Below are 22,278 nucleotides of genomic sequence, written 5' to 3'. Positions count from 1 at the left end.
AGCAACGTAAAGTCGGGCGGTTAGTCAAGAGTCACCTAATCAATCGCGCCAACGAAACGCCCCGGAATTTTTATTTTATTTTAGTCAAATTAAAAATCTGCAGGGTCTTCTTTTTTTTTTTTATTTTTATTTAATATCTTATAAAAAATAAAAACGCTAGAACGTATGGATAGACTTCTAGTTTATTGACTCTACGCCGTCAATTGCACCGCTTTTGATATTACAAGGCAGATCACTCGGCGACTGTGCCAGGCCGTTCCTTCATGTCGTGTAACGATAATTGTTCAGTAAATTTAACGGCGCGTGTAAATATCGGCGGTTTGCCGGGGTGGAAGAAGGGGGGAGGGGAGGCCGGGGGAGTTTCGACCTGTCCGGCTCGTCGACCGCATTTTTGGCGGACCCCGAACGGTGGACGCACGGGGGAGAGAGCGGTGCAACAACCTCCCGGTTATTTCGGGGTGGGTCGTGTCACGCGTTGCGTACCCGTGCGAACCGTTGGTGCTGCGGCTTGGGGACACACGCGCCCGTATCCCGGAAAATTAATTTGCCCAGGGCGTGCGGATATACGCGCCGCATATACGCGGATTGTCCGTTTCTAATCGGCCGGGCGCGGAATCTGACTTCGTGCGCGCGGCGAGTCGCCCCGCAAACATTCAGATGAATCGAACAGAGCTCGCTGGACGTCGATGTTTACGCAGAGTTAATTAATTACTCGATTTCCCGGCGTAAAAAGCTGATGGAAAAAAAAAAAAAACACCATTTCGCTGCGATTTTCCCATATTAAAATAACAACCCGGGGAATGAAAGGTTTATGTGGCGAGAGCGAGAGCTTTAGTAGACGCGGGTTGAAAAAAAATAATAAAATAATTGTAAGCTTTTATAGCGTTTCGCCGTGTTAGTTATTAGTGCAACGGTACCGTACATTTTACCAACAATTACCGGGCCATTTCGGTTGGATTAGGATAAACACTGATTTATTTGATTCGGTCGGACATCCGGAAAATATACGCGATAGGTGTTACGTCGCCTCTCGCTGTAAAATCGCATTAAGTGCTCGTTCGATAACCGCAAACCGCAACAACAGCAATATGTCGCGTTACATGACACACGCGATAAATATGTCGATATCAGGTAATTTTTTATTTCTTTTTTTTCTCCCTTCTTTTTTTTTAATTATTTTTTTCTTTCGCTCATACGGCTCTGCTAATTATCTCATTATTTTAACAATCAGTATATCACCGTTGTTATTGCACATTATTATCATAATCTAATTACTACAATATTGATTACACATAATTTATACTATTATTTAATACTTCGTGAAACAATATTCTCAGTTCCAGTATTATCTTCACATTTTTAATGTGCCTTTATGTCATCTCGGCTCGATTTTGTTGAAACTAACATACCGTACATGAACTGAAAATGAATGCGCGAAATATCCTCCGATGTTCCCCTCGTATTGCGCACTTAATATTGCATATTTTTGAGGGAGGGATTACATCGGCCGGATCAGCGGCCCTCGCATCATCTGCGGGCGGCGTCATTCTCCCGTTCGCGCGAGAGATCATCCCGATTTCCGAAATTTTTTACGAGCTCGCTGAATCCGCTCGCGATTACATTCCGTTCGTCAATAATCTCGGATCCATTAGTTCCCGGAGCGGGCTGTCGTCACCGCCGCCGTTAACGAACTTGCGGATAATCAATTTTCGGGAGGCAATTATTAGCTTTACTCGAGCGAGGGCCTTCCACGTCGCGGCTCGTACGTCCATGAAATCCCTTAATGCCAGCACTCCCGGATAGTTAATATCAATTTTCTTTTCCCCCTTTTGACCGGCGCGCGCAATTTCAATTTTCTCTATCGCCGAGTGGGACTTTCGTCCCTCATTACGCCAGCAATCATTCATTGCGTTCGGCACTTTCTTAGCCGACCGTCTGGAAATTACTTTCCCGCGATTTTTAATATCCCGCCGTCGATTTCCGCCTCGCGTTTACGGACGAGTTTGTTCTTTATCCGTTTTCTTTCCGATTCGCACGCACGTCGACGGTGACGTTGCTGCAGCCGATGTAATTATCGCTGTAACAGTCTTGTAAAATAAATTTCCGTAGATTACGATTCTGGAACAGCAATCGTGTCGGAAACCACCTTTTTCTTGCAATACTAGTAAAAAAAAAATATGTATATGTACCTTGCGTACATTTTTCCAATTTTATTTAGTTTTTTAACAGCTGGGGAATGTATTTATTTAAACAGCTGCACAGACAAAAATAATATTGATGTACACATTTAACTATTTTTTTTCCTTCCTTTTTTTGCGAACTGTTTCTGCAATTCTCTCCCTCGGAAGTTAAAACAAAATGTATTCCTCGCTCGTATCGTATTTAAAATACAGATCATCGGTCTTCTTTTCAGAGAGACTTCAAATAGCCCGCATTGCAAACGTGAACCGTTTTTTACATGTTTCCCATGCCCGCGGGAGCTTTTCTCATTGTTCCTGTTAGCGAAAACCTACGCTCGTGACGATAGTTCAAACATTTTGGGAGCTCTCCATTGCTCGCGCCGACGAAGGTTGAATACCGAGACAAATAAAATAAATAAAAAAAAAAGAAAAAATTGAAATAAAAAAAAAAGAGAGAGAGAGACACTTGTGCATCCGCTTTGATTGCACGTCACTCATCCGCGCCGATCCCACGGACGAATCATTAAAAGCTTTAACGAACCGCGTGTAATCGATGAATTCGGAAACCCTTCGTCGCGGCGCTCGTTCACCGTGCGCGTTTCTCATTTTCTGCGGGGTGAAATCACGCGAGCTCGCAGAGGGTTGTTCTCGCACGAGAATTCGCTATATGTGATTAAATCGACAGCGCGTAATTTTTTACGCCAGTGACATCACGCGAACGAAATACGATTCGACGGTGTGAGGCTCCGGTGGCCACATCGACGGAGATGGACGATTTTAATATGAATTATCCGGCAACTCTATTTTTTTTTTTTTCTTTTTTTTCTTTCTTTTGCAAATAATTCGCTTTTTGATTTTACAAACCACGGCCAATTTTAAAACCGGGGGCTTTAATGCACTCGTGCTTTTCCCCGTTTAGCTCCATTAATGACTTCACCGTGTTTAATAATTAAATTTAAATTTGCCCCGCGTTTCCATTTAACATAGAATCTGTGACGATTGACGAAAATATTCAACGGCCATTTATTAATTCAGGAATTGGAAATGGAATCCCGCAACGTTTCGCGGAGGGTGCTTTATCAAACGTGAGTGACAGGCCGTGGAAAATAAAATGTATTTATCTTACAGTAGCTTGAGGGGAAAAAAAAAATAAAAAGAAAGAAATTTTGTATGTTATCTGGTGTCGTAATATATTTGGCGCAATGATGAATTTATGGGTTTCAAACCACGTGGAAGTTTGTACGTCGCGTCGTCGGTGATCGCGCTCGTACCACAGCCGCGGGGGCTAGGATCCGCCGGTGGACTAAGGACGAGAAGTAACCGCTATGGAAATCTACGGGATTTCCATAAAACAATTACACGGAGTTTCCGTTGTTTACCGGTTGCAGTAATGTCGTTCGTATAAATCCCATCCGGCGAAACGTGCCCACCGGCGGAATACCGGTAAATGCTCGAAGCAGGAATCCCGCTATTACCATTTGCACGAACATCATTAACCCTCGTAATTGTTAATTAATTCGAATCCTGATCTGCGTCTCGCAATTTCGCTGTTGCGGACCAAATTACCTGACCGCCTATCGCTCTTAGTTCCTTCGAACGACGAGAGATCTTTTTATCATTGATAAAAGAAAAGAAAAAAAAAATAAAATAAAATAAAATAAATTACTGTTATCTCGGTTCATCTTTCTTTTAAACAAAAATTATTTTAGAAAAGTATTTCTCAAAATTTAGTTTGAAATTAATTAATATTCTAACGCATATGCGTGTAAAATATATTTAAAGATACAAGAAGCGTTTAAAGCGCAGCGTGAGATAAGCACCACCCACGTTCATAGTCCGATCGCGATCAAATATAAACGTGTGCTGGAAATTCTAAAGCAACGGGTGCTTCCGAGGCCGAGTTACCGCGGAAAGGGGTGGCTTCCAGATCCGGCTAGGGTCTTCGGCATCTAAGGCCACCGTAGATTGATCTGCGAGATTACTTGAAATCGTTCCGATTCATTGCCGTGATAAATCGAAAGGATTAGCCGGAGTGACGCGCAACGGATATACGTTTAGCGAAACTTGTTTGCGCAATAATTCACCCCGCGGCAGTGGATCCCGGTACAATTTATCAAAAACGACCCCGTCTAATCTCGACAACGGCTCGCATTTTCCTAACGGGCGCACACATTTCCCTCGGGGGCGCCCGCGAGAAATGGATCGCGGCGGCCGAGTTAAATATTCATTACCCTCCCCCTCAAAAAAAAAGAAGAAAAAAAAGAAAAAAAGAAAGCAGAAAAAAAATTGTACTCGGGCTGCCGGCAGTCATCGTCGGCGTGTAACGGCCGCGAAATTCTCGGACGCCGAGTAATTAACAGCGTCGCGTTATCGCGGCCGGGTTTTCATTAACGCGCTACGTGTTTCCCGCGTCCCGTCGCAGCACGTGGCGCGAATACCGCCCGGCCGCGAAACGACTCTCCGCCGTCTCTCCCGGGCCCTTTATCTCGGCGATGCAGCGGCGCTTCGGGGACACGGTCGCGATAAACTTTCCGCCGTGTGGCCCTTTAATTCGCGCCGTTCATCACCGGGGCATCCTCGTTAACCCCGGAGGGTGAACACGATCGCGTAACGCGGGGCCGTCCCGATGCTCCGAACGTTGCGTCACCGCGAAATCGCCCGGCGGCGCACCCGCGGTCCCCGATACTCGAGGTGCAACGCGCCTGTTTGCGATTCTAATCGCACGATCGCGTTCCGTGAGGCTTTCCGCATTTTCCGCAGCCATGCACGAGCTTATCGCTTTCGCTTAAAGCGCGTTCCGGTGGGTCTCCCGCGTTATACGCGGAGGCATACACGCGGTGATCGATAAAGGGTGGAGAAAGAGAGACCCGGGGAACTCGAGGGGTTCAACACTTGCTTATTATTACGTGGCGTTGACAGCCGTTTCCTCTTATTACGATTGAGAAATATATTGCGGTAATAGACCGGTCAGGCCGCTGCGTGATGGACGGTTTAAAATTTCTCGCGCGGTATAAGAGTCGGGTCGTAGACGACGTTCTCGTGAATATTACCGCGAATGAAATTGTAATTAAGTTTTCGACAATGCGATTAGTGTAATACTAATAATGAAATATTTATTAAGCCCTTCTTCCCCCCCGTTTGAATTAGATAGGCAAATGATGGCGTTCATAAAGTTACTATTAATATTTCGCTTCTAAATGACATATAAATTAATATTTTGTCACATACATTAGCTATATTATGCTGCGCGGATAATGTGCATTTAACAATGAAACGTTATAAATGTGATATACATAAACGCGATCGTTTCATCGTCATAAAGTATCGCTGGCCGAGTATGCTCGCGTACTTTAAACGCGCTTGATCACGTTTCGCGGATCACCGTATTTGCTGTAGCGTGAAAGCCCGTTATGTCGCCGGTCAATAGAATTTTGCTGGTAAATATAATATCGGACAAAGCAATCGCTCGCGGCTACGACAAACCCGGCAATGCGCAAATCGGTCTAATGTTCGATTATTCTATAAATAATATTCCCTTCCACGAGTTTTTTTCCCCTTTTTTTTTTCAATTCTCAATGAGCTCGTTTATTTTATTTTCAATTAATATCTATCCCATCGCGCGACGAAGTGGACGGAGAGGCAGAGTTAGGCGATGCTTGTCTATCGCTGTTTGTCATCCACCGAATACGAGCGCGGCGCCGGGATTTTGCATAATCGGATGTAGCGGCCGAAGGTTTCGCGCGATCAAAATAATTCCGCGCATCGCGGTTTGTAAATATAACCGCACGCCCGCGTCTATTGTGTCGCGGCTCCCCCTCCCCCCCCCCGTGATATACACGCGCATTCCCACGGATAACACGTGTGGGAGTCGAACGCGGTTCGTGAATACAGTCAATCACGGCAATTTGCATCTCTCCTGTCTACCGCGTGTTCCCTCGGCCGCTCCTCTTCCCCCTTCACCCCCTCCCCCCCCCCGTTTCCCTTTCCTCGCCCGTCTCTTCCGTTGTCTCTGTGTGTTCTCATCTCCATTATCTCTATCGGCTTGTCAAACCTTGTGCCTTTGGCGCAAATCACGTCTGATTGAGATTTCGGGCCGGAATTCGTGAATAGAGCCTTGATTTATCCCTACGCACGCGCGCCGGCGGATCTCTATCGGACGCGCCGCTTAATCCGGCCGCATTTGCATCCACTGTTGCATCCGAGGAACTTTAATTAATGGATAACCGATGCCTTTGCCCAGCAATTTTTTTTATTTTTTTTTTTTAATTTTTTCCCCTTTTGTCTTTTTTATTTTTGTAATACTAGAGATTGCAGAGTGCGCGTATTCGTACGCGACATTTTTTACTCGCAGTTCGATCGTCAATTGATCGTTGTTCTTTTTAACATCAATTTTCTTTAGACAGGATCCATTCTAAAAATTAAAAAAAAAACTTTTCTTTTCTTTCTCTTTTTTTTTTAAAAAAAAAAAGAATTTCGTCAGTTTGCATTATCTTTGTAACGTTCTATCATTTATAACTTTCGATGGGCCGCAATACCTCTGGGGTTCGCTCCCGTGAATAATCTTTGCTCGCGAGATAGAACATCGTTTTTCACGAAACGCCGAGGTACCGAGAGAAAAATTTACGCGACGCAATAAATATCGCAGTTCATTCTGACGATGTTTATCGCCTTCCATTACTTTTGGCGCCGGCCGAAATAGCCGCTGCCTCTGCAGCTGGAGCTATCGACGTATCGCGATGCATCGCGCACGATGATGGCGCAGAAAAATACTGCCGTAATAAATTATTTAGAATAAACGGAGGATCGATACGCGATATCGATGCCCTCCCCGCGTTCGATGAGGCGACTCGATCGCTCTGGGAATTAAATTCTCACGCGGACCTGATTCATGTTTAAATAAATCTTCGATAAGTTCGATTCGAAAATCGGCCGAACTTGCAGCGTAGAACAGCGTTAATTGATTCTAATTAATATTCGAAAAGAAAGGAAAAAAGAAAGAAATTCCGAAAGCAAGTCGAGAGCCTTGGGGGTCACGATTTCCCGACGCAAGAAATTATTATCGATTGCTCGTTCACGCGTACGGGCGAGAAAAACAAGTAACTCCTTGCTCTTGACGGCGGGGTTCGGTTTGAAAGGTCTCCCCGGTACTTAGGGCTAGCTATAATACCGCAGACACATAGCACGTCCGGTGCACCGGTGCACCGTAGCCGTTTTCGTTTTAATTCAAGTGCACAGCTGGCATTAGCACGCCGTGAAAAAGGCAAGCAAACCCCACAGGCTGTGCCCAGCGGTACGTAGCGGGTCGTTCGTCTCGCGCACGTGTACGACGGGTTGCGAGCATGACTGTAAAACGGGGCGAAGTCGTGATAAAGAAAATAAAAAAAAAAGAGAGAGAGAGAGAGACAATTAAATTAAAAAGCGACACCTTGTTCAAATATAAAATATTTCTTTTTATTTAAATTAATTTGTAATTAATAAAAGGATGGGTTTAATTTGTTTTGTTGCAGAAGTCGAGGAGCGCTTCAGCGGGAAAGCGCGCGGGGGCAAGCTAGCGCGTCGCGCGCGCTCCTTCAAAGAGGACTTTCTGGAAAAGCTCTCCCATATGCGTTCTCCTGGTAGCGGTAGCGGCGGCGGCGGCGGCGGAGGCAGCGCGGCGGCCACAAGGGCCGCCTCGCCCTCGTCGCCGCGCACGCCGAGGGACAAGAACACCGCGGGCCCTAACGACTCCGGCACCGCTCTGGACAAGAATCCCTTGCGCGATTTGCATATCCACGTGCGGCAGGTGCAGCTGGCGTTGCTCCACTTCCGGGACGTCGTGTCCAAGAAGAAGCTCGAGATGCTGCCCGGAAACGGCACGATCGTCCTCGATACCGTTACCACGATACATAACGCATTGAAGTCCTATCTACTCTACGACAACAGGTAGTTTTCCGCAATTGGTCTTGTTTTTTAATAATCGATTTATGAGAATAGGACGGGAACGATATTTAAAGAAATAAAATGTAATATCGCGAGGCCCGCGCTTTATTGCGACGAATAGAAGTATTAAAATTTAAATTGTAATGCGAAAAGCGGAGTCGATTTATGCCTCTATAAATTCTCGACATGTTCTGGCGCGTTGCAGTTCTACATTGGGATCCGCCACGAATCAGGTGTACCAGGCGTTAGCACAATTGCTGAAACTCTGCGACGATGTATTGCTGCACGGTGATCAATCTTCCGCCTTGGACACCGAAAACGTGACGCACGTTATTGGACTGGTTGAGGAGGCAGTGAAAAATCTAGTAGCTCTGGCGCATGAGAAGATCGCTAACAAGCAAAAACCTCCAACAGCTACAAATAATAATAGGTAATTTGCAGCAACAGCGAATGAATTTTTAATACAGTTTATTAAAACGAAAAATTATTCTGTAAAAATTATAAAAGAAAAAAAAGAAAAAAAATATTAATGCGTTATAAATTGTAGAACTTCCGGGTACGGATCGGAAATAACGCAAAGAAATTCTTTGCCGGACATACCTTTGACGCCAAGAGAACGACAGATCTTGGAGCAGACGGCAGCGAGTAGCAGCTTGGTTCGGAGCTCGCACAGCTCCGAGTCAATATTACGGGATTCTAGTCCACCACCGAAACCACCGCTGCCCGACAGGTAACACTCGTCCCGATGTAACAAAAATAACAACGATAAATCATTTCTTGTCGGAAGCTTGAACGTAGAAATGCTCGATCCCTTGTAGAACAAATGTATGTTTGTCGGAGGAAAACAGCTCTTCTGGCACACCGCCTCCGTTGCCGCCGAAGAGAAGAACGAGGGCCCAACAGCTCCACGACGAGTCGGAAGGTCTTCTGACATCTAGTCTCGATAGGGTATCGCTCCGTAGTCGGTCCCCAGAGGATTCGTCGTCTCTTCTGAGCGCGTCGGCTGGTAGTTTGGATTCGGCTCTGAATCATTCCCGAGACGAGGACGAGATTCGAGCCATAATGGGACCAAATGACGAATCTTTAAATGACAGTATGGACCTAAGTCTCATGGCTACTATCCAAGGTAATTCGAGTAATTCGAATTTAAATGTTTATTCATCGTTCGAACATTTCACATCAAAGGCTTTTTCTCTCGCTTATCTAATTACAAACGTTTCGTGATTATATACTTTAGTTTAGTTTCCGTGGATAACGTGTGTGTCTCTGGAACGACGCTAATTATCGTAAATTAACATTCCCATGTACGTAAGATGAATGGTCCATGGTCAACGCTTACTCAGCACATCAGTTTCCCATTTTACTTGCCATAGTTTCGAAGCAGCAGTCAGTGTACTTATTCGAACTGTTTAAATGAGATTCTATTGCTCATAGTTTGAATAAAATATTTTTTTTTTATATGTAAAAAGAAAAGGTATATTAATCCGCGATTAGTATAGACCAGATATTTTTTTACACTTCATACACTGTGGTTATTAATAAATGTGTGAAGCATATGAGGCTAAGTATAAATTATAAGGATATTTTAGGCGTTTTGTTGGGTACATGGTGTACTGCGGCTTATAGTGAAATAATTAATTTTCACGCCATTTTTAAAATAAAAACTATTATTAGCGATTCTCGAAGAGGATTGTGTTATTATTGTAATATATATTTTTAATATTAAACTAGTTTGCCCATAGTTTTTATATATTTTTAGATATTTGTTATAACGTTATTAGAATGCAGATCGTTTTATTGCACAATAATGTATTCTCTGTGTGTTATTGTAGGCATGCAAGTTAATGGTACTTCAAACTGTAATTGCTGGGATGGTTCTGAAACTAATATACCAAGTACTATGTTGCTAGGTCAACAAACACCTCAAGAAATGCTTAATCAGTTCACTGGTGTGTAATTTTTTTTATTATAATCATAATTTAATTATGAAAAAAAATTGATTAATTAAATAATATTAAACGAGTAATAAATGAATTTATTTATAATGTTAAATTGCATAGTTCTTTAATTTATTAAAGAGCTCATGATTATTTATAAATTTTCGTAAAGGAAAGGAAAAATGCGGGAGCTAAAATTACGCAAGCTATCTGGAAATAGTTAGTGGAACAAGTTGCGTAGGTAGTATCGACCTTCCAACCGCGTGAATAAACAGTATCGTATAGATCTTCGCCCAAAGCACAACGGGATCAAGAAAATCTTACTCTTCTTTTCTTTCGCATTACATCGTAGTGTTCTTTTTTTGGATACCTCGTAAAATGTCACGTAGATCTCATTTTAGTTGGGAAAATGTTAAAGTGTTGCTTCGTAAGAAAAACCTGATGTGTATTTTTTTTTCGTTAAATGGTTTTGAATTAATTTTGGTTTTAATTAATTTTGTTTTAGGTATAGAAGGGAAGATGGAACGATTATCTACTCAAACCCAGGAATCAGGTTTTGTTTCTATGCATTCTCAACGAAGTTCATCCCAAAGTTATACCGCGTCTAGTATGACATCCAAGAGATCGTCACAGCAGAGCAGCATTAGTTATAATTCTCAATCGTTTAGTGCACAGCAGCAGTCGTTTTCTCAGACCAAACTATCCTCGGACAGTAACGGCTCTATTTTTACACAGAAGACGATGAGTAGTTCGAAAAGTACTACTAGCACAACTAACGTATCTGGAAATGGGGACCCAGCTTCATTAGAAAAATTGGTAAATGTGTGTGTTGTTATGTTTTATGTTTCTGTATTGTTATTTTTTTTTTTTTTTAATTTTATATAATCGTTGAATATCTCTATGACGTACGTAGGAAATAGAATCGGTAGTTCCATCCGATGCTAACGGAACACCTCCAGCATTGCCTGAAAAACGATCCAAGCGAAGAAAAGAGCGTCAACCATCGCAGTACGACAATGTACCAGAAAACGAGCATTTATCCACATGCACTTTGCATACTAGTAACGGAGATAGTACGGACGCCAACAAACCACCTCCCCTACCTCTAAAGAAGCGGCATAGTAAGTTATCTTTTTAATATTTATTAATATGACGAGAAGAAGGAAACCAGTAGAATTCGATAACGTTAATGATTGGTGCTTTACTTTTCTATCGTCAATTTTAAGAAACGTGAACTTTGAGAATTACCACCTTAACAAATACTCCTTGTAATCTAGTATAATAATCAGAATAATTATAACGTTCTCTATGTTTAATACAAATTATCAACGCGCAAATAATAAAATAATATAGTAGACATTTCCAAACTACATTTTGGTAGTAGGTTAAAACTGATGCAATGTTTTGTATCCCCCAGTGTTCCAATCAGTGGCATATTCTGGTAAGTGGGATCCTGCCCACATAATTCAACTATCCCCCCGGCAAACATTTTCACGCTAAGTTAATACCTTACGTTTCACACATTCATACCAGATTTTAATTCCAGGCTTCTCTTGCGGCATGTTTATTATTTTTATATTTTGATTCCTTTATCTCCGACATTTTTTTATAATATTTCATTGTTTGATATTGAGCTTGAATTTTTATTAATAATTACAGCTTATTTTTGGCTTATTTTTAATTTGCATCATAGATCCAATCGTACTAAGGTTTTAGCTATGATGCAGAACATAATATTATTATCGAAAATGCTTTCAATCGATATTATACGTTAAAAATGACATTTTTATAATTTTCAGAACACGTATTTTATATTTAAGATACGAAAACTCTCTGTTTTACTCAATTCTATGCATTCATCCATACAAGTGAATCAGTTCTGACGAATGTATGTGGGTGTCATCATTTCTTTCTAATTACTTTGACCTTTCACATTAATGGTCGGTTAATAGTTAGAGCTTCATAGACATATAACAGACATATAGTTTAGTTTCCATTCTTATGTCAAGACAAACGGATTTAGAGCTAAAATAATGTAGTAAATATTGAAATGCGAGAATTGTTTAAGTGAAGTCTTCTTAACTTATGTAACACTTTTAATTAAGTCGATTGCTGCACCTGTTTCTATTGTGCACAAGTTGCTGACGTAGAATATTCACAGTTATAAAATGCTGTTTAAAAGATTCCACTCTCATTCCAGTAAGTTTTTTTTTTTTTATTTTTATACGTGAGTTATTAAAATAACAATTACACAAGACTTGTTTGTGCATCAGTGTTCTCATTGCGATCTACATATCATGTGCTTTAATATTTTATTGCGGTACACATCGTGCTTGCATTTACTGATTGTATTACATGCCATTAAAAAAATTCAGTTTTATACCAAATAATTTATAATAACAAGAGTTATTCTTTTCAATAAAATTTACGTTGCTCCGTTTACTTGCATACTTGCACATTTCAGTTATGGCGTACATGGAGATGTTCGGAAACTGCTCCCACAGTAATAATGACTTCATCTCTGGTCTTGGTACTCGACATTCTGTAGCAGCTTACAATTCGATGCAAGCAGAATGGCAGCAGCACGAGATGTCCCTTACTACAACTCAATCGTGTTCCTTTATGACGCATACTGTGACTGCTCTACACGACAGCTCAAGGTATTACATAAGCTATATATATACATATATATATATATTTGTTATCTTTATTTGCTCTCTCGTTGTATAGATAGTAAGGTTTTCAATAAATAGGTAAAATAACTTTAGTAGTTTGTAGCATCTCTATATGCACTGCATACAAATGTAAGCGAGAAATATTGTTTAAGAAGGTAAGATTATTTTAAAAATGTATTTCTCTTTTAGCCTTTCTGTAACTACGACACCGAGCTCAGTAGAGACAACAAATCATTCTAGTCTGCCTCCGGCGTTACCACCAAAGAGATCTCGTTCCATTAAATCAAACATTACACCTCCGCCAATATCGCCAAAACCCACTGTTAGCATGCAAAGTATTCATAACTCGGATTCTATCGTGACATCAACACCTTTAAAAACAGAAGAGCCAGTATACGTACAAGATAAGAAAGATGTTACACCTTCCACTCCAGTAAAATTGGTAAACATTAATGTAATAATTTTATTACGTTATTATTATGAAAGTAATAGCCATTAAACATTAATATAATCGTAATTTTTTTTTTTTTTCAGAATAATGTCATTATGGATACAGTATTACCGTCATCTAGACCTGCTAGTAACGCACTTTCTTCCATATCAGTTGATGAAAATACTCTTGAATTAAGGGATATCGATCAAGACGATAGCATTTTAGATGAATTAGATATTAGCAAATACTTAGTATTTAAAAAGCCCGATGAAGATGGTCCAGACGTACGCGGTGGGCATCCAGATGCATTATTAATCCACGCAACAAAAGCAAATAAACATGGTATATTTTTTAATTTACTTGATACTAGAAAACACGTGTCTTGCGCGCGTTATATACTAATTATCTCTACTATTACTTATTATATTATTAATTTTTTTATGCTGCATAGACGAAAAAGAATCAGGTACTGATAAAATATTTGAAATATAATTTTGCGTTAATAAAGATAAAAATTTAGTTTTATATAAAAAAAATACTACTTAAATTTTAATAAAATAATACACTTTTTGCAGATTTCCTGTACCAAGAAGCGTTTTTAACAACGTACAGAACTTTCATACAACCATTAGAATTAATTCGTAAATTACATAAACGTCATCAACGTTTCTCATGTTCTCCAGACGTTGTCAAGCAAAGAGCCGCGCGTGAAGCATTTTCTTTACTCGTTAGAGTCGTTAGCGATTTAACGTAAGTTAAAATTATTATACAAATTTATTTATTATATTCTCAAGTTTTTACTTTTCACGGTGTTTAACTCATTTTACAGAATATCTGATCTTGATGATATTCTTCTGCAAACTTTAATGGAATTTGTACAACAATTAGTATGCAGCGGAGATCTCACTATGGCCAAAGCGTTGCGAGTTAAAATTTTAGAGAAGCACACTATGAAGCAATTACAAGCAGCACAACCAATTCTATCGTCTCTAAGTGTAACAACGAAACAAGCTTCCTTATTAGATTTTAAAAGCGAACAGATTGCAGAACAAATGACATTACTCGATGCCGACTTATTTATGAAAATAGAAATACCGGAAGTGCTAATTTGGGCGCAAGAACAAAACGAAGAGAGAAGCCCGAATCTCACGAGATTTACTGAACACTTTAATAAAATGTCATATTGGGCACGATCTAGGATATTAGAACATCGATTAGAAAATGAAGCAAAAGATAGAGAAAAATATGTCGTGAAATTCATTAAGATAATGAAGCATCTTAGGAAGATTAATAATTTTAATAGCTATCTTGCATTATTATCTGCATTAGATAGTGCACCTATTAGGAGACTTGAATGGCAAAAGCATATTACGGAAGGTCTCAAAGAATATTGTGCTCTCATTGATAGCTCTAGTAGTTTCCGAGCTTATAGACAAGCTCTAGCAGAAACGCAGCCGCCGTGTATTCCTTATATGTAAGAATACAAGTTTTATCATTGGTTAAAAATATAAAATTTTATATACTGTGTTATTTTTTTCTTTTTTTTTTTTTTTTAATTTTACGTAAATATATATAAATATATGTGTGCATTTTATTTGTTTTAGCGGACTTGTTTTGCAAGATCTTACGTTTGTGCATATTGGAAATAGCGATTTATTACCAGATGGCACTATAAATTTTTCCAAGAGATGGCAACAATTTAATATTGTTGAAAATATGAAAAGATTTAAGAAAGGGTAAGTGTTTCTTTACCGACCTAACTTGACGTAAGCTCTCAATGCGATACTGTAATTATTAATATTATCTTATAGCACGTACTCTTTCAAAAAGCATGAACGCATTATGACGTTTTTCAACAACTTCAGTGATTTCCTCTGTGAGGAGGCAATGTGGCAGATTTCTGAAAGCATCAAGCCACGTGGTGGTAAGAAAGCACAGCCGCAAAACTAGAATATATCTAACCCTTTCACTGCCTGCGTCTCGAAAGGCTGAAACAGTGCAGTTAGGAAGTTTATATTTACGTAGATATATACTTTTTTGCGGTAAAAAAAAAAAGAACAAGAGGCATTCTTCTACAACGCTCTAAGAGCGGTGAAAGGGTTAGCGAGTCTATCCCGTTCGACAGCCTCTGTGAGGTTATGTCTTATTATATTATTAAACCTCGTAAAAAATTTTAATACGCGAAAATATGAACTTCATATTTAACACATTCAATATGACGTAATGCGATATTTAACTAAAATTTATTTGCTAGCATCAATCAAAAACTAATACGTCGAAATTTGAGGATCTTCCTCCCTCCCCCCTTTTCCCCCTAGAGACAACTTTCGATATATTAAACAACTCAATCTCTATTCCAACGCATTTTAAACAGTCTTTCCGTTCGCTGCAAGCCAACGTAACGTATTTGCTATGAGAATATGCGATCTATACTTAGCTGTAATTACATTTATCATAACATGATGAAAGGAAAAAAAAAAAAACCCCTCCCCCCGATCTTCAGCTGTTCTAGATACATTTTAAGAAGCAATTTATTTATTTGCCTTTGCTAGCGAATTGTATAAAGTAGTACGTGATTTTTCTTTAATTTTTAATTTATTTAGATGTATGTAAACGTCCATTTCTAGCTTTATGTAGGTAAGCGAATTTTCGAGCGTCAACAGATCACTGTTGATTACACAAGGATGAACACCAATTACGTTGATTAATGTAGGGCCATTGTAGTCTCATACTTGCGCTCAAGTACGCACGTATCGGGACACATGGTACGACTGAGCGCAACTGTTACATATACTATTGTATATGATGATAGAGAACACTTCTTTTTTTTGTTAGCAACTTGTTAATAGGTCTCCAAGCTTTCAGATTTTAACATAATTTACTTGGCAATTAAATCAATTAACACGTTCGCCACCGAGACCAAAAATGTAATTTTAATATTACTTTAAAATTTTTTTTTCTTAATTACAACGTCTTTATATACATAGTTCGTTCTGATGCTTAAGATCCGAGTAGTCTTTTGTGTTTTAAACTAATCGTAGAGCCTTGTCAGAGTTGTGTATGATTCGTTAGTCTGTACAAAAAACAAGATCGTTTGTATGTTGATTAGTTGGTAGCGAACGAGTTCATTGTGAAGTAACAAACAAAAAAAAAACGATTAAAAAATTTAATTTAAATCGATGACTTATCGTAGCTATAAGCAATTCTCAATTTAAAAAGTCTTATTTCTTTCAAAAATGAATGTTAACTCTTGCATGATACATTCCATAAAAACAAAGAGAGAAACAAGTTAATTTTATCATTGAAAGCACTCAGTATTGCTTTATATTTCTTTTTAATATGCAACATATATGAATGCAATTTTACCCTTAAATGTTACAGTGTGATGTTGTTATATAATAATTTAGCGATTTACGTATCTCGTTTTAAAGAATGAATCAAGCGAATGAATCTGCCTTTTTATTTTTTATTAATTTTTTATTGATTAATTTATTATTTAAAACAAAATTTATGCTTGATGATTTTTTTTGTAATAGTTTTGTAAACGTATGCCAGTCATAATTGATCGATTTTCAAAGTTTGTCTTGATATGCGCATGTATAATATCAAGATTTATGTTTAGTAATACCTATAGCAAGAAAAAAAGGGCCTAAGCGTTTAATTAACAATTGATGTTCTAGTATAAAACACGGGTAATAAACAATTCAGACAAATTAATTGCCAAGCAAAATTTTTAAAAATGTAGTTACAAGGCTGCCATATACATATAAAAAAGCTAGTGTCAATAGATTGATATTCTACAAAGTAAATTCTTATTCGCGGATTTAGATAGAAAGGTAAAAATCTGATCTCTTTATTCTTGATAATTAGTTAAAACTTATTTGATATTTATAGCAAGCCGCGCACGGAGAAAGGAAAATTCATGAGGAATAATTAATGTGATATAATTGGCTAATATGTATAAGTAAAATTGTATATAACGTTTCTGTTCGTTTACGTCACTTACTGGCAGTGTAAGATTGTTTTTAGAATTTTTTTAGAGAAACAATTAGCTAATATGTAAGTACGTAACAGCGGTAGGAATATTTAGTATTAGTTTCATGGATATCGTAAACGTTCGGTTGGGCATAATGCGCGAGTGAATGCGAATGTGCGTTTTACGTTTTATCTCCCACTAGCTAGCGTGTAAAATAATTTACTTATAAAAGTAAACAGAGATCTATTAACGCTGTAAATAATTTAATAGTATACATAATTAAATTTGCGCGCGTGTATTTACTATTGTATCGGTATTCATAAATGTAAAGTTCGCATTGCATTGAACTAGTTAATTTTTAAGTTCATCGAGAATCATTGTGATGCCACCGCTACGTTCGCACACGTATTATTTCTGTTTCATATTCTTATTTGATTCGGTCACGCGGTCTGGACTTTCTTCTTCTTCTTTTTTTTTTTTTTTTTTTTTACTTCAGATTATTTTCTCAAGGCAGCTATATATATTTTTTACATGTAGGCTTTTAATGACACCTTTTTACCTTCTGATGTCGATATACAACTGACGTTTCTATTTTGTACGATATTTTTTGGAAATTCTGATGGTGGTCGAAGAGGCCTTTTTAAAAATATTGTACGTACTTGAGATTGTACCATAATTTCTATAACCGCGCGAAGATTTTGTTAGACTATCAGCAGAATTTCCCATCTACATAATTACATACGAATACATAAGCAAATATAATAATTTTAAGTACTGCATTACCAAAATACGAGTGAGATAAATCCATTGAATGTGCAACGAAGAAATTAGACTCGATTTACCAATTTTTAGATAGGCAATTAAGCTGCTTTGCGAGGTAGGGATTTTCAGTTGCTAAGAAGACGAAGAAGAGACAATTGCTTCCTTCTTACGCTCGATAATGCGACTATAAATTAAGATAGGCGGATAACGCGAACATCTATATCTTCTTTTTCGATTATTTGTTGAATGTCTTAGCTTCGGAGGAACAGTCTGTAACAGAAATGGACTCTAAAGAGCGATCGCTGTTAACTTTTAAAATTACAAATCGAAATACGTGTAATTTATTGCATTTTACGCGAACTCTAAGGCGAGGCTTATTTGCATCACTCGAAAAATCATTTGTACAATATTTATTGCATTGTGTATATACGTATGTGTTATTAATCTAGTCTAACAATACGGATCAAACTGCGCTGTCAATATTTAAACGTACACTTTAGCGTTCAAAGTTCTAAAAAAAGATTTAAAAAAAAAAAAGAAAAAAAAACCCAAAAAAAGAGATAGATTTTTCTCCACGAAAATCCGGGCTTTCGTAATTATTTGGCCCTCCATCTCGTTGCGCATGGGCTTCCCTCTTCGGCCGGGCGTAAGTTTTACGTACGGCTCAAAACTGTGAAACTGAATCAAATAACTCTCGCCGAACAAATGCATTAACGTTCTTCTGAGTGTTCTACCGTCGAAGTGAAAAAAAAAAAAAAAAGGGTGACAAATACCGTCGCGGGCAAAGGGCGGACGGACTCGTTGTAGAGAACTCGTTCCGCCACAGCGTCCCGCGTCGGTTTGGACCGCGTCTATGTCCGTAGGAAATACCGAATAAGTAAACCGAAACAATTAATAATCGCTATCGATGTGTTTTACCAAGTCCTTCGTCAAAAGATTACATGTATGTAATAACTTTGCACTCGCGTAGATCTCACGGTAAAAATATTTAGGGAAGTATCACGCAAACATAGGAGTACGTATTCCCCGTTTGTTAATTCCCGTTGATTTACGTTTCGTACATTTACCGTCAGCAGCAACAAAAAAAAAAAGAAAAAACCCCTAAAAAAAAAAAAAACGACATATCCGCTAAAACAACTAATTATAAGATGATAAATATTAGAAAAGCAAGAGAGTAAGATGTATGTATTAAGGTACTGTTTGGAAACTATTATTTGAACGCTGCGGAATTTGATTTAATTGCTTATCACGTCGCGTAATTGCAAGCATGATAATCGTAGGATAAAATATATACAGAACGATTCGGAAATAAGTGAGATCACTCTTGTCGCTACTGCGGAAATTTTCTGATATATTTTCTCGCTCGTGACAAATGTTTTAAGCGATTTATTTTACAAGACCGTGCATTGTCACGGGAGAAAATCAAAATCTACGGGACTTTTTCCCCATCTTCATTGCGAATAGAATAAAAGTTTTATTAGAAATTTTACGACGTTATTTCTGAAATATTCTGTATATGTATAAACGTACACGTCACATACACAGACACACGTGCATTTGAAATAACGTTTTAGTTAAAGATTTTTTTTTCTTTTTTAATGCAATCCAAAAAAAAATTAGCTTTCAAAGAGATGTGCAGAAAATGCTGGTCTGAGTAAGCTTGTGTCCAGTATTCGTGGAGCAATAGTCAATAAATGAAAATTAGCAATTTTCAGCGCGTAAAAAAAAAAGAAAAAAAAAAAGAGGGAGAGAGAGAGAAACGAAAAAGAAAGTATAGCGGTATAAAATCGACGTTTCGTACGCTCACATTTTGAATATAAGCAATATATCGTTGCATTTAACAGGAAATTCTTTCGAGCGTCACACCAGCAGAGTTACTTCGCACAATCGCCAGGCGACGATCTTCGGAATTAATTAAAAATGCACAATCATACATTGCAATGTAAGGGATCCAATCGCACCGCCGAGTCGTTTCCCGATCGACGGCGTGGAATCTTTGTACACCTGAAAGGCAGATAGCGTTTTCCATATCTACCTTTCAGTGTACAGCTCGCGATACATTCAATATATTCGTATACATGTCAGAAGGCGTACTTTTTAGACTGTTTAAGCGTCGGGAAGGCGAGTATCCCGTTTAATATTTTACAGAATATATGTGTCGTGCGTAGGAATTTAACAAAACTGTCGTGCACCATAACAAAGTGATTATTGAAAAAAAAAAGAAAAAAAAGAAAAAAAAAAAAATCCAAAAGCAGACAATTGATTAAGCATATCATTTGTAAATATGTGATATTACTAAATGTCTCTCCGCGACGTCCTTCTACTTATGCTACGTAATGATACTGCAGGTTTTAATTGAGGCACACGCAAGAAAGATCGAACATCATGCTCACGCATTCTCATCGTATACAATTTACCCCGTAATCTCTCGTTATATTTTTCTATCTGTATTTTTATTACAGGTCAGAACTGCGACGTGCGTATCGTCGCGGTACGATGAATTTGTATTAGATCTTTTTCATGTCGATGCGATTAATGTTTACTTATCCTTGTACGAGGTACATTACGCGGATATGTTTTCCTTTTTTTCCTTTTGCATTACAGACACATTAACGATTTGTATATGTAACAAGTTTTGGGTCAAATGTTATTGCTTTCTTTGTAATAAATGTATGAAAAAAGTGAAATAAAAATGTGTTAGTCAATGGTATTTTCGTTTCCTTCTGAAACAACTCGTTCATTTTCAACAGAACCAAACGTAAAAGAAAGCAGCTTGTTAATGAATTAAAGATGTTCATATGCATGATGCTAGTTTAATAACATTATGACAGTAGGATCGAGGTAGAGGCCATTGATTAATTACCTTTGATAAAATATCAATAGTAATTTATTTCATTAAGCTAGAGATTGAAAACTATAATACAAGTGGAGAAAAAAGGAAAACCCTGAAAATAACGAATGATGAACAATCAGATATTACGGAAATATAACAGAAATACATATGTTATAATATAAATATAATTCATATAACAATTCATAAGTTTGTATTCCGTCAAGCACTATTATATTTCTTACATATCTGTTCTCGTAAATTGTTGTCTACTCAGGGCTCATTGTTTCTTTTTCACGAATCCGCTGGCTCAAATGAATAATGCACCACACCTTTCTTCGGCATCTGCTGCCCAAGCTGAAACATACATATTATTTTTAATTTACGAAAAATTGCGTCAAAGCAATCATGAAATCGTAACCATTACGATAACTCTGAAGTACTGACTCTTGGTACAGTTATATGATAAGATTCCAGCGCTAAAAAGAGCGCGACCCCACCGAACATAGTTGCGAAATATATTGCCGTTGCCAAATATAAATTAACTCTGGGTTTAACGCCAAAGCTGAAACGATCCTCCCCCATAGTTTCAAACCGATCGTGTAGCTAAAAGAAAAATCAAGGAAATATTAGAGAACATAATAATTTTAAAATTTTCCCGCGCACGCGAACATCTCACGCTCACCGTTTCATGATAATTTTTCTTGTACAGTGGTATATCGTATGGGTAGTACGGATCTTTAGCAGCTGGTCCTATTAAGGGCAGCTTTGGGTAGTCGGCAATGAACCTTTCATTATTGGGATAAGGTTGATACTCCTTTGGATGTAAATGATACTTCTCAGCGATCTTGTCGTGATCCTTTTTCGAGTACTCTTTTGGTTCCCAGATATAGTTCCATGGCGCTGTCGATGACAAACGACATAAAACTTGCTCCGTAAATTGACATTTAATAATTACATAATATAACCATCAGCAAGATCTGATCTCGTCGCGCTGCTCGCCGGAGCAGCGGTTCCTCCTGTGCAAAACGAGTAATGATAAAAGAAGGATTACTTACCTTTGTCGGAAAAGCACCTCACCGCGGTATACGAACATGGTTTATTTTGAAAAAACTGATTTGACAGTCGACCGAGCTTCTTCGTCAAAACCATTTTACTGCGAGATAACCTGCAAAGTGTTAGTTTCGTGCAGCTGCACCGCGGTACGCCTCTTGCACTCGAAACGAGACGCACGACTGGGCATAGAAAAGAAAGATGAAAAGAGAGACAGAGACGCGGCCGGATTTTTTTTTTGCCACTTCGGATTTCCGTATTCGCCTCCGTTTCACATCGGCATTTTACTCGCGCGTCTATTTCATTTTAACTCCGGATAAATAACGTAGTGCAACTGCAAAGGGACTTGACAGCTGGTTCGGGGGCTGTTGTAACAACTCAACTTATCCTCGGTCGGCTTCCTCGGCGCGGCGGAAGCGACGCGAACGCCATGTTCGGTCATTGGCTGGACGAACTTCTCTCGACGGCGAGCCGAGAGTGAAAACATGGCCGACAGCGTGCGTTTCTCGGAGT

The 22,278-nt window shown here is 38.7% G+C and overlaps 2 protein-coding genes across 12 annotated transcripts in view; one reads left to right on the top strand and one right to left on the bottom strand.

Annotated features, from left to right (window-relative positions):
• The window catches only part of C3g (C3G guanyl-nucleotide exchange factor), a 54,118-nt gene extending 33,526 nt beyond the window's left edge, over positions 1-20,592 (top strand). For 3 of the 10 annotated variants that reach the window (XM_070654780.1, XM_070654771.1, XM_070654781.1), the window contains exons 2-17: positions 7,688-8,102; positions 8,305-8,529; positions 8,647-8,829; positions 8,918-9,225; positions 9,932-10,048; positions 10,542-10,858; positions 10,950-11,157; positions 11,454-11,477; positions 12,501-12,696; positions 12,901-13,165; positions 13,246-13,486; positions 13,596-13,610; positions 13,720-13,894; positions 13,974-14,618; positions 14,749-14,880; positions 14,956-20,592. In XM_070654780.1, the coding sequence (XP_070510881.1) occupies positions 7,688-8,102; positions 8,305-8,529; positions 8,647-8,829; positions 8,918-9,225; positions 9,932-10,048; positions 10,542-10,858; positions 10,950-11,157; positions 11,454-11,477; positions 12,501-12,696; positions 12,901-13,165; positions 13,246-13,486; positions 13,596-13,610; positions 13,720-13,894; positions 13,974-14,618; positions 14,749-14,880; positions 14,956-15,094 (3,605 nt within the window). In that variant the 3' untranslated portion in view covers positions 15,095-20,592. The remainder of the gene's footprint in view (positions 1-7,687; positions 8,103-8,304; positions 8,530-8,646; positions 8,830-8,917; positions 9,226-9,931; positions 10,049-10,541; positions 10,859-10,949; positions 11,158-11,453; positions 11,478-12,500; positions 12,697-12,900; positions 13,166-13,245; positions 13,487-13,595; positions 13,611-13,719; positions 13,895-13,973; positions 14,619-14,748; positions 14,881-14,955) is intronic. The other 7 variants (XM_070654775.1, XM_070654778.1, XM_070654774.1 and 4 more) reach the window with 7 other exon arrangements.
• Positions 20,593-20,746: 154 nt separating this feature from the next.
• On the bottom strand, positions 20,747-22,228 carry Nd-ashi (NADH:ubiquinone oxidoreductase subunit ASHI). 2 transcript variants are annotated; one of them, XM_070654825.1, is made up of 5 exons: positions 21,771-22,228; positions 21,398-21,615; positions 21,160-21,318; positions 20,958-21,069; positions 20,747-20,827 (listed from the first exon to the last, which is right to left on the bottom strand). In XM_070654825.1, the coding sequence occupies exons 1-4, from the start codon at positions 21,862-21,864 to the stop codon at positions 21,007-21,009; spliced, it is 534 nt and encodes a 177-aa protein (XP_070510926.1). In that variant the 5' UTR covers positions 21,865-22,228; the 3' UTR covers positions 20,747-20,827; positions 20,958-21,006. The 2 variants fall into 2 exon arrangements, with proteins under 2 accessions (XP_070510926.1, XP_070510925.1); XM_070654824.1 differs by having other exon boundaries at positions 20,747-21,069.
• Positions 22,229-22,278: the final 50 nt, after the last annotated feature.

This window comes from Cardiocondyla obscurior, linkage group LG04 (assembly GCF_019399895.1).
Source record: "Cardiocondyla obscurior isolate alpha-2009 linkage group LG04, Cobs3.1, whole genome shotgun sequence".
NCBI lineage: Eukaryota > Metazoa > Arthropoda > Insecta > Hymenoptera > Formicidae > Cardiocondyla > Cardiocondyla obscurior.
The sequence above is the reverse complement of the archived record's forward strand: the minus strand, read 5'-3'. Positions and strand labels throughout refer to the sequence as shown.

Excerpts from the sequence above, each read along its gene's own strand:
- Nd-ashi (XM_070654824.1), bottom strand. The coding sequence starts at position 21,864 with ATGGTTTTGACGAAGAAGCTCGGTCGACTGTCAAATCAGTTTTTTCAA. Across the intron at positions 21,616-21,770 it reads GAGGTGCTTTTCCGACAAAG|CGCCATGGAACTATATCTGG; the intron begins GTAAGTAATCCT and ends TGTCATCGACAG. Across the intron at positions 21,070-21,159 it reads ATCATATAACTGTACCAAGA|CTTGGGCAGCAGATGCCGAA; the intron begins GTCAGTACTTCA and ends TGTATGTTTCAG.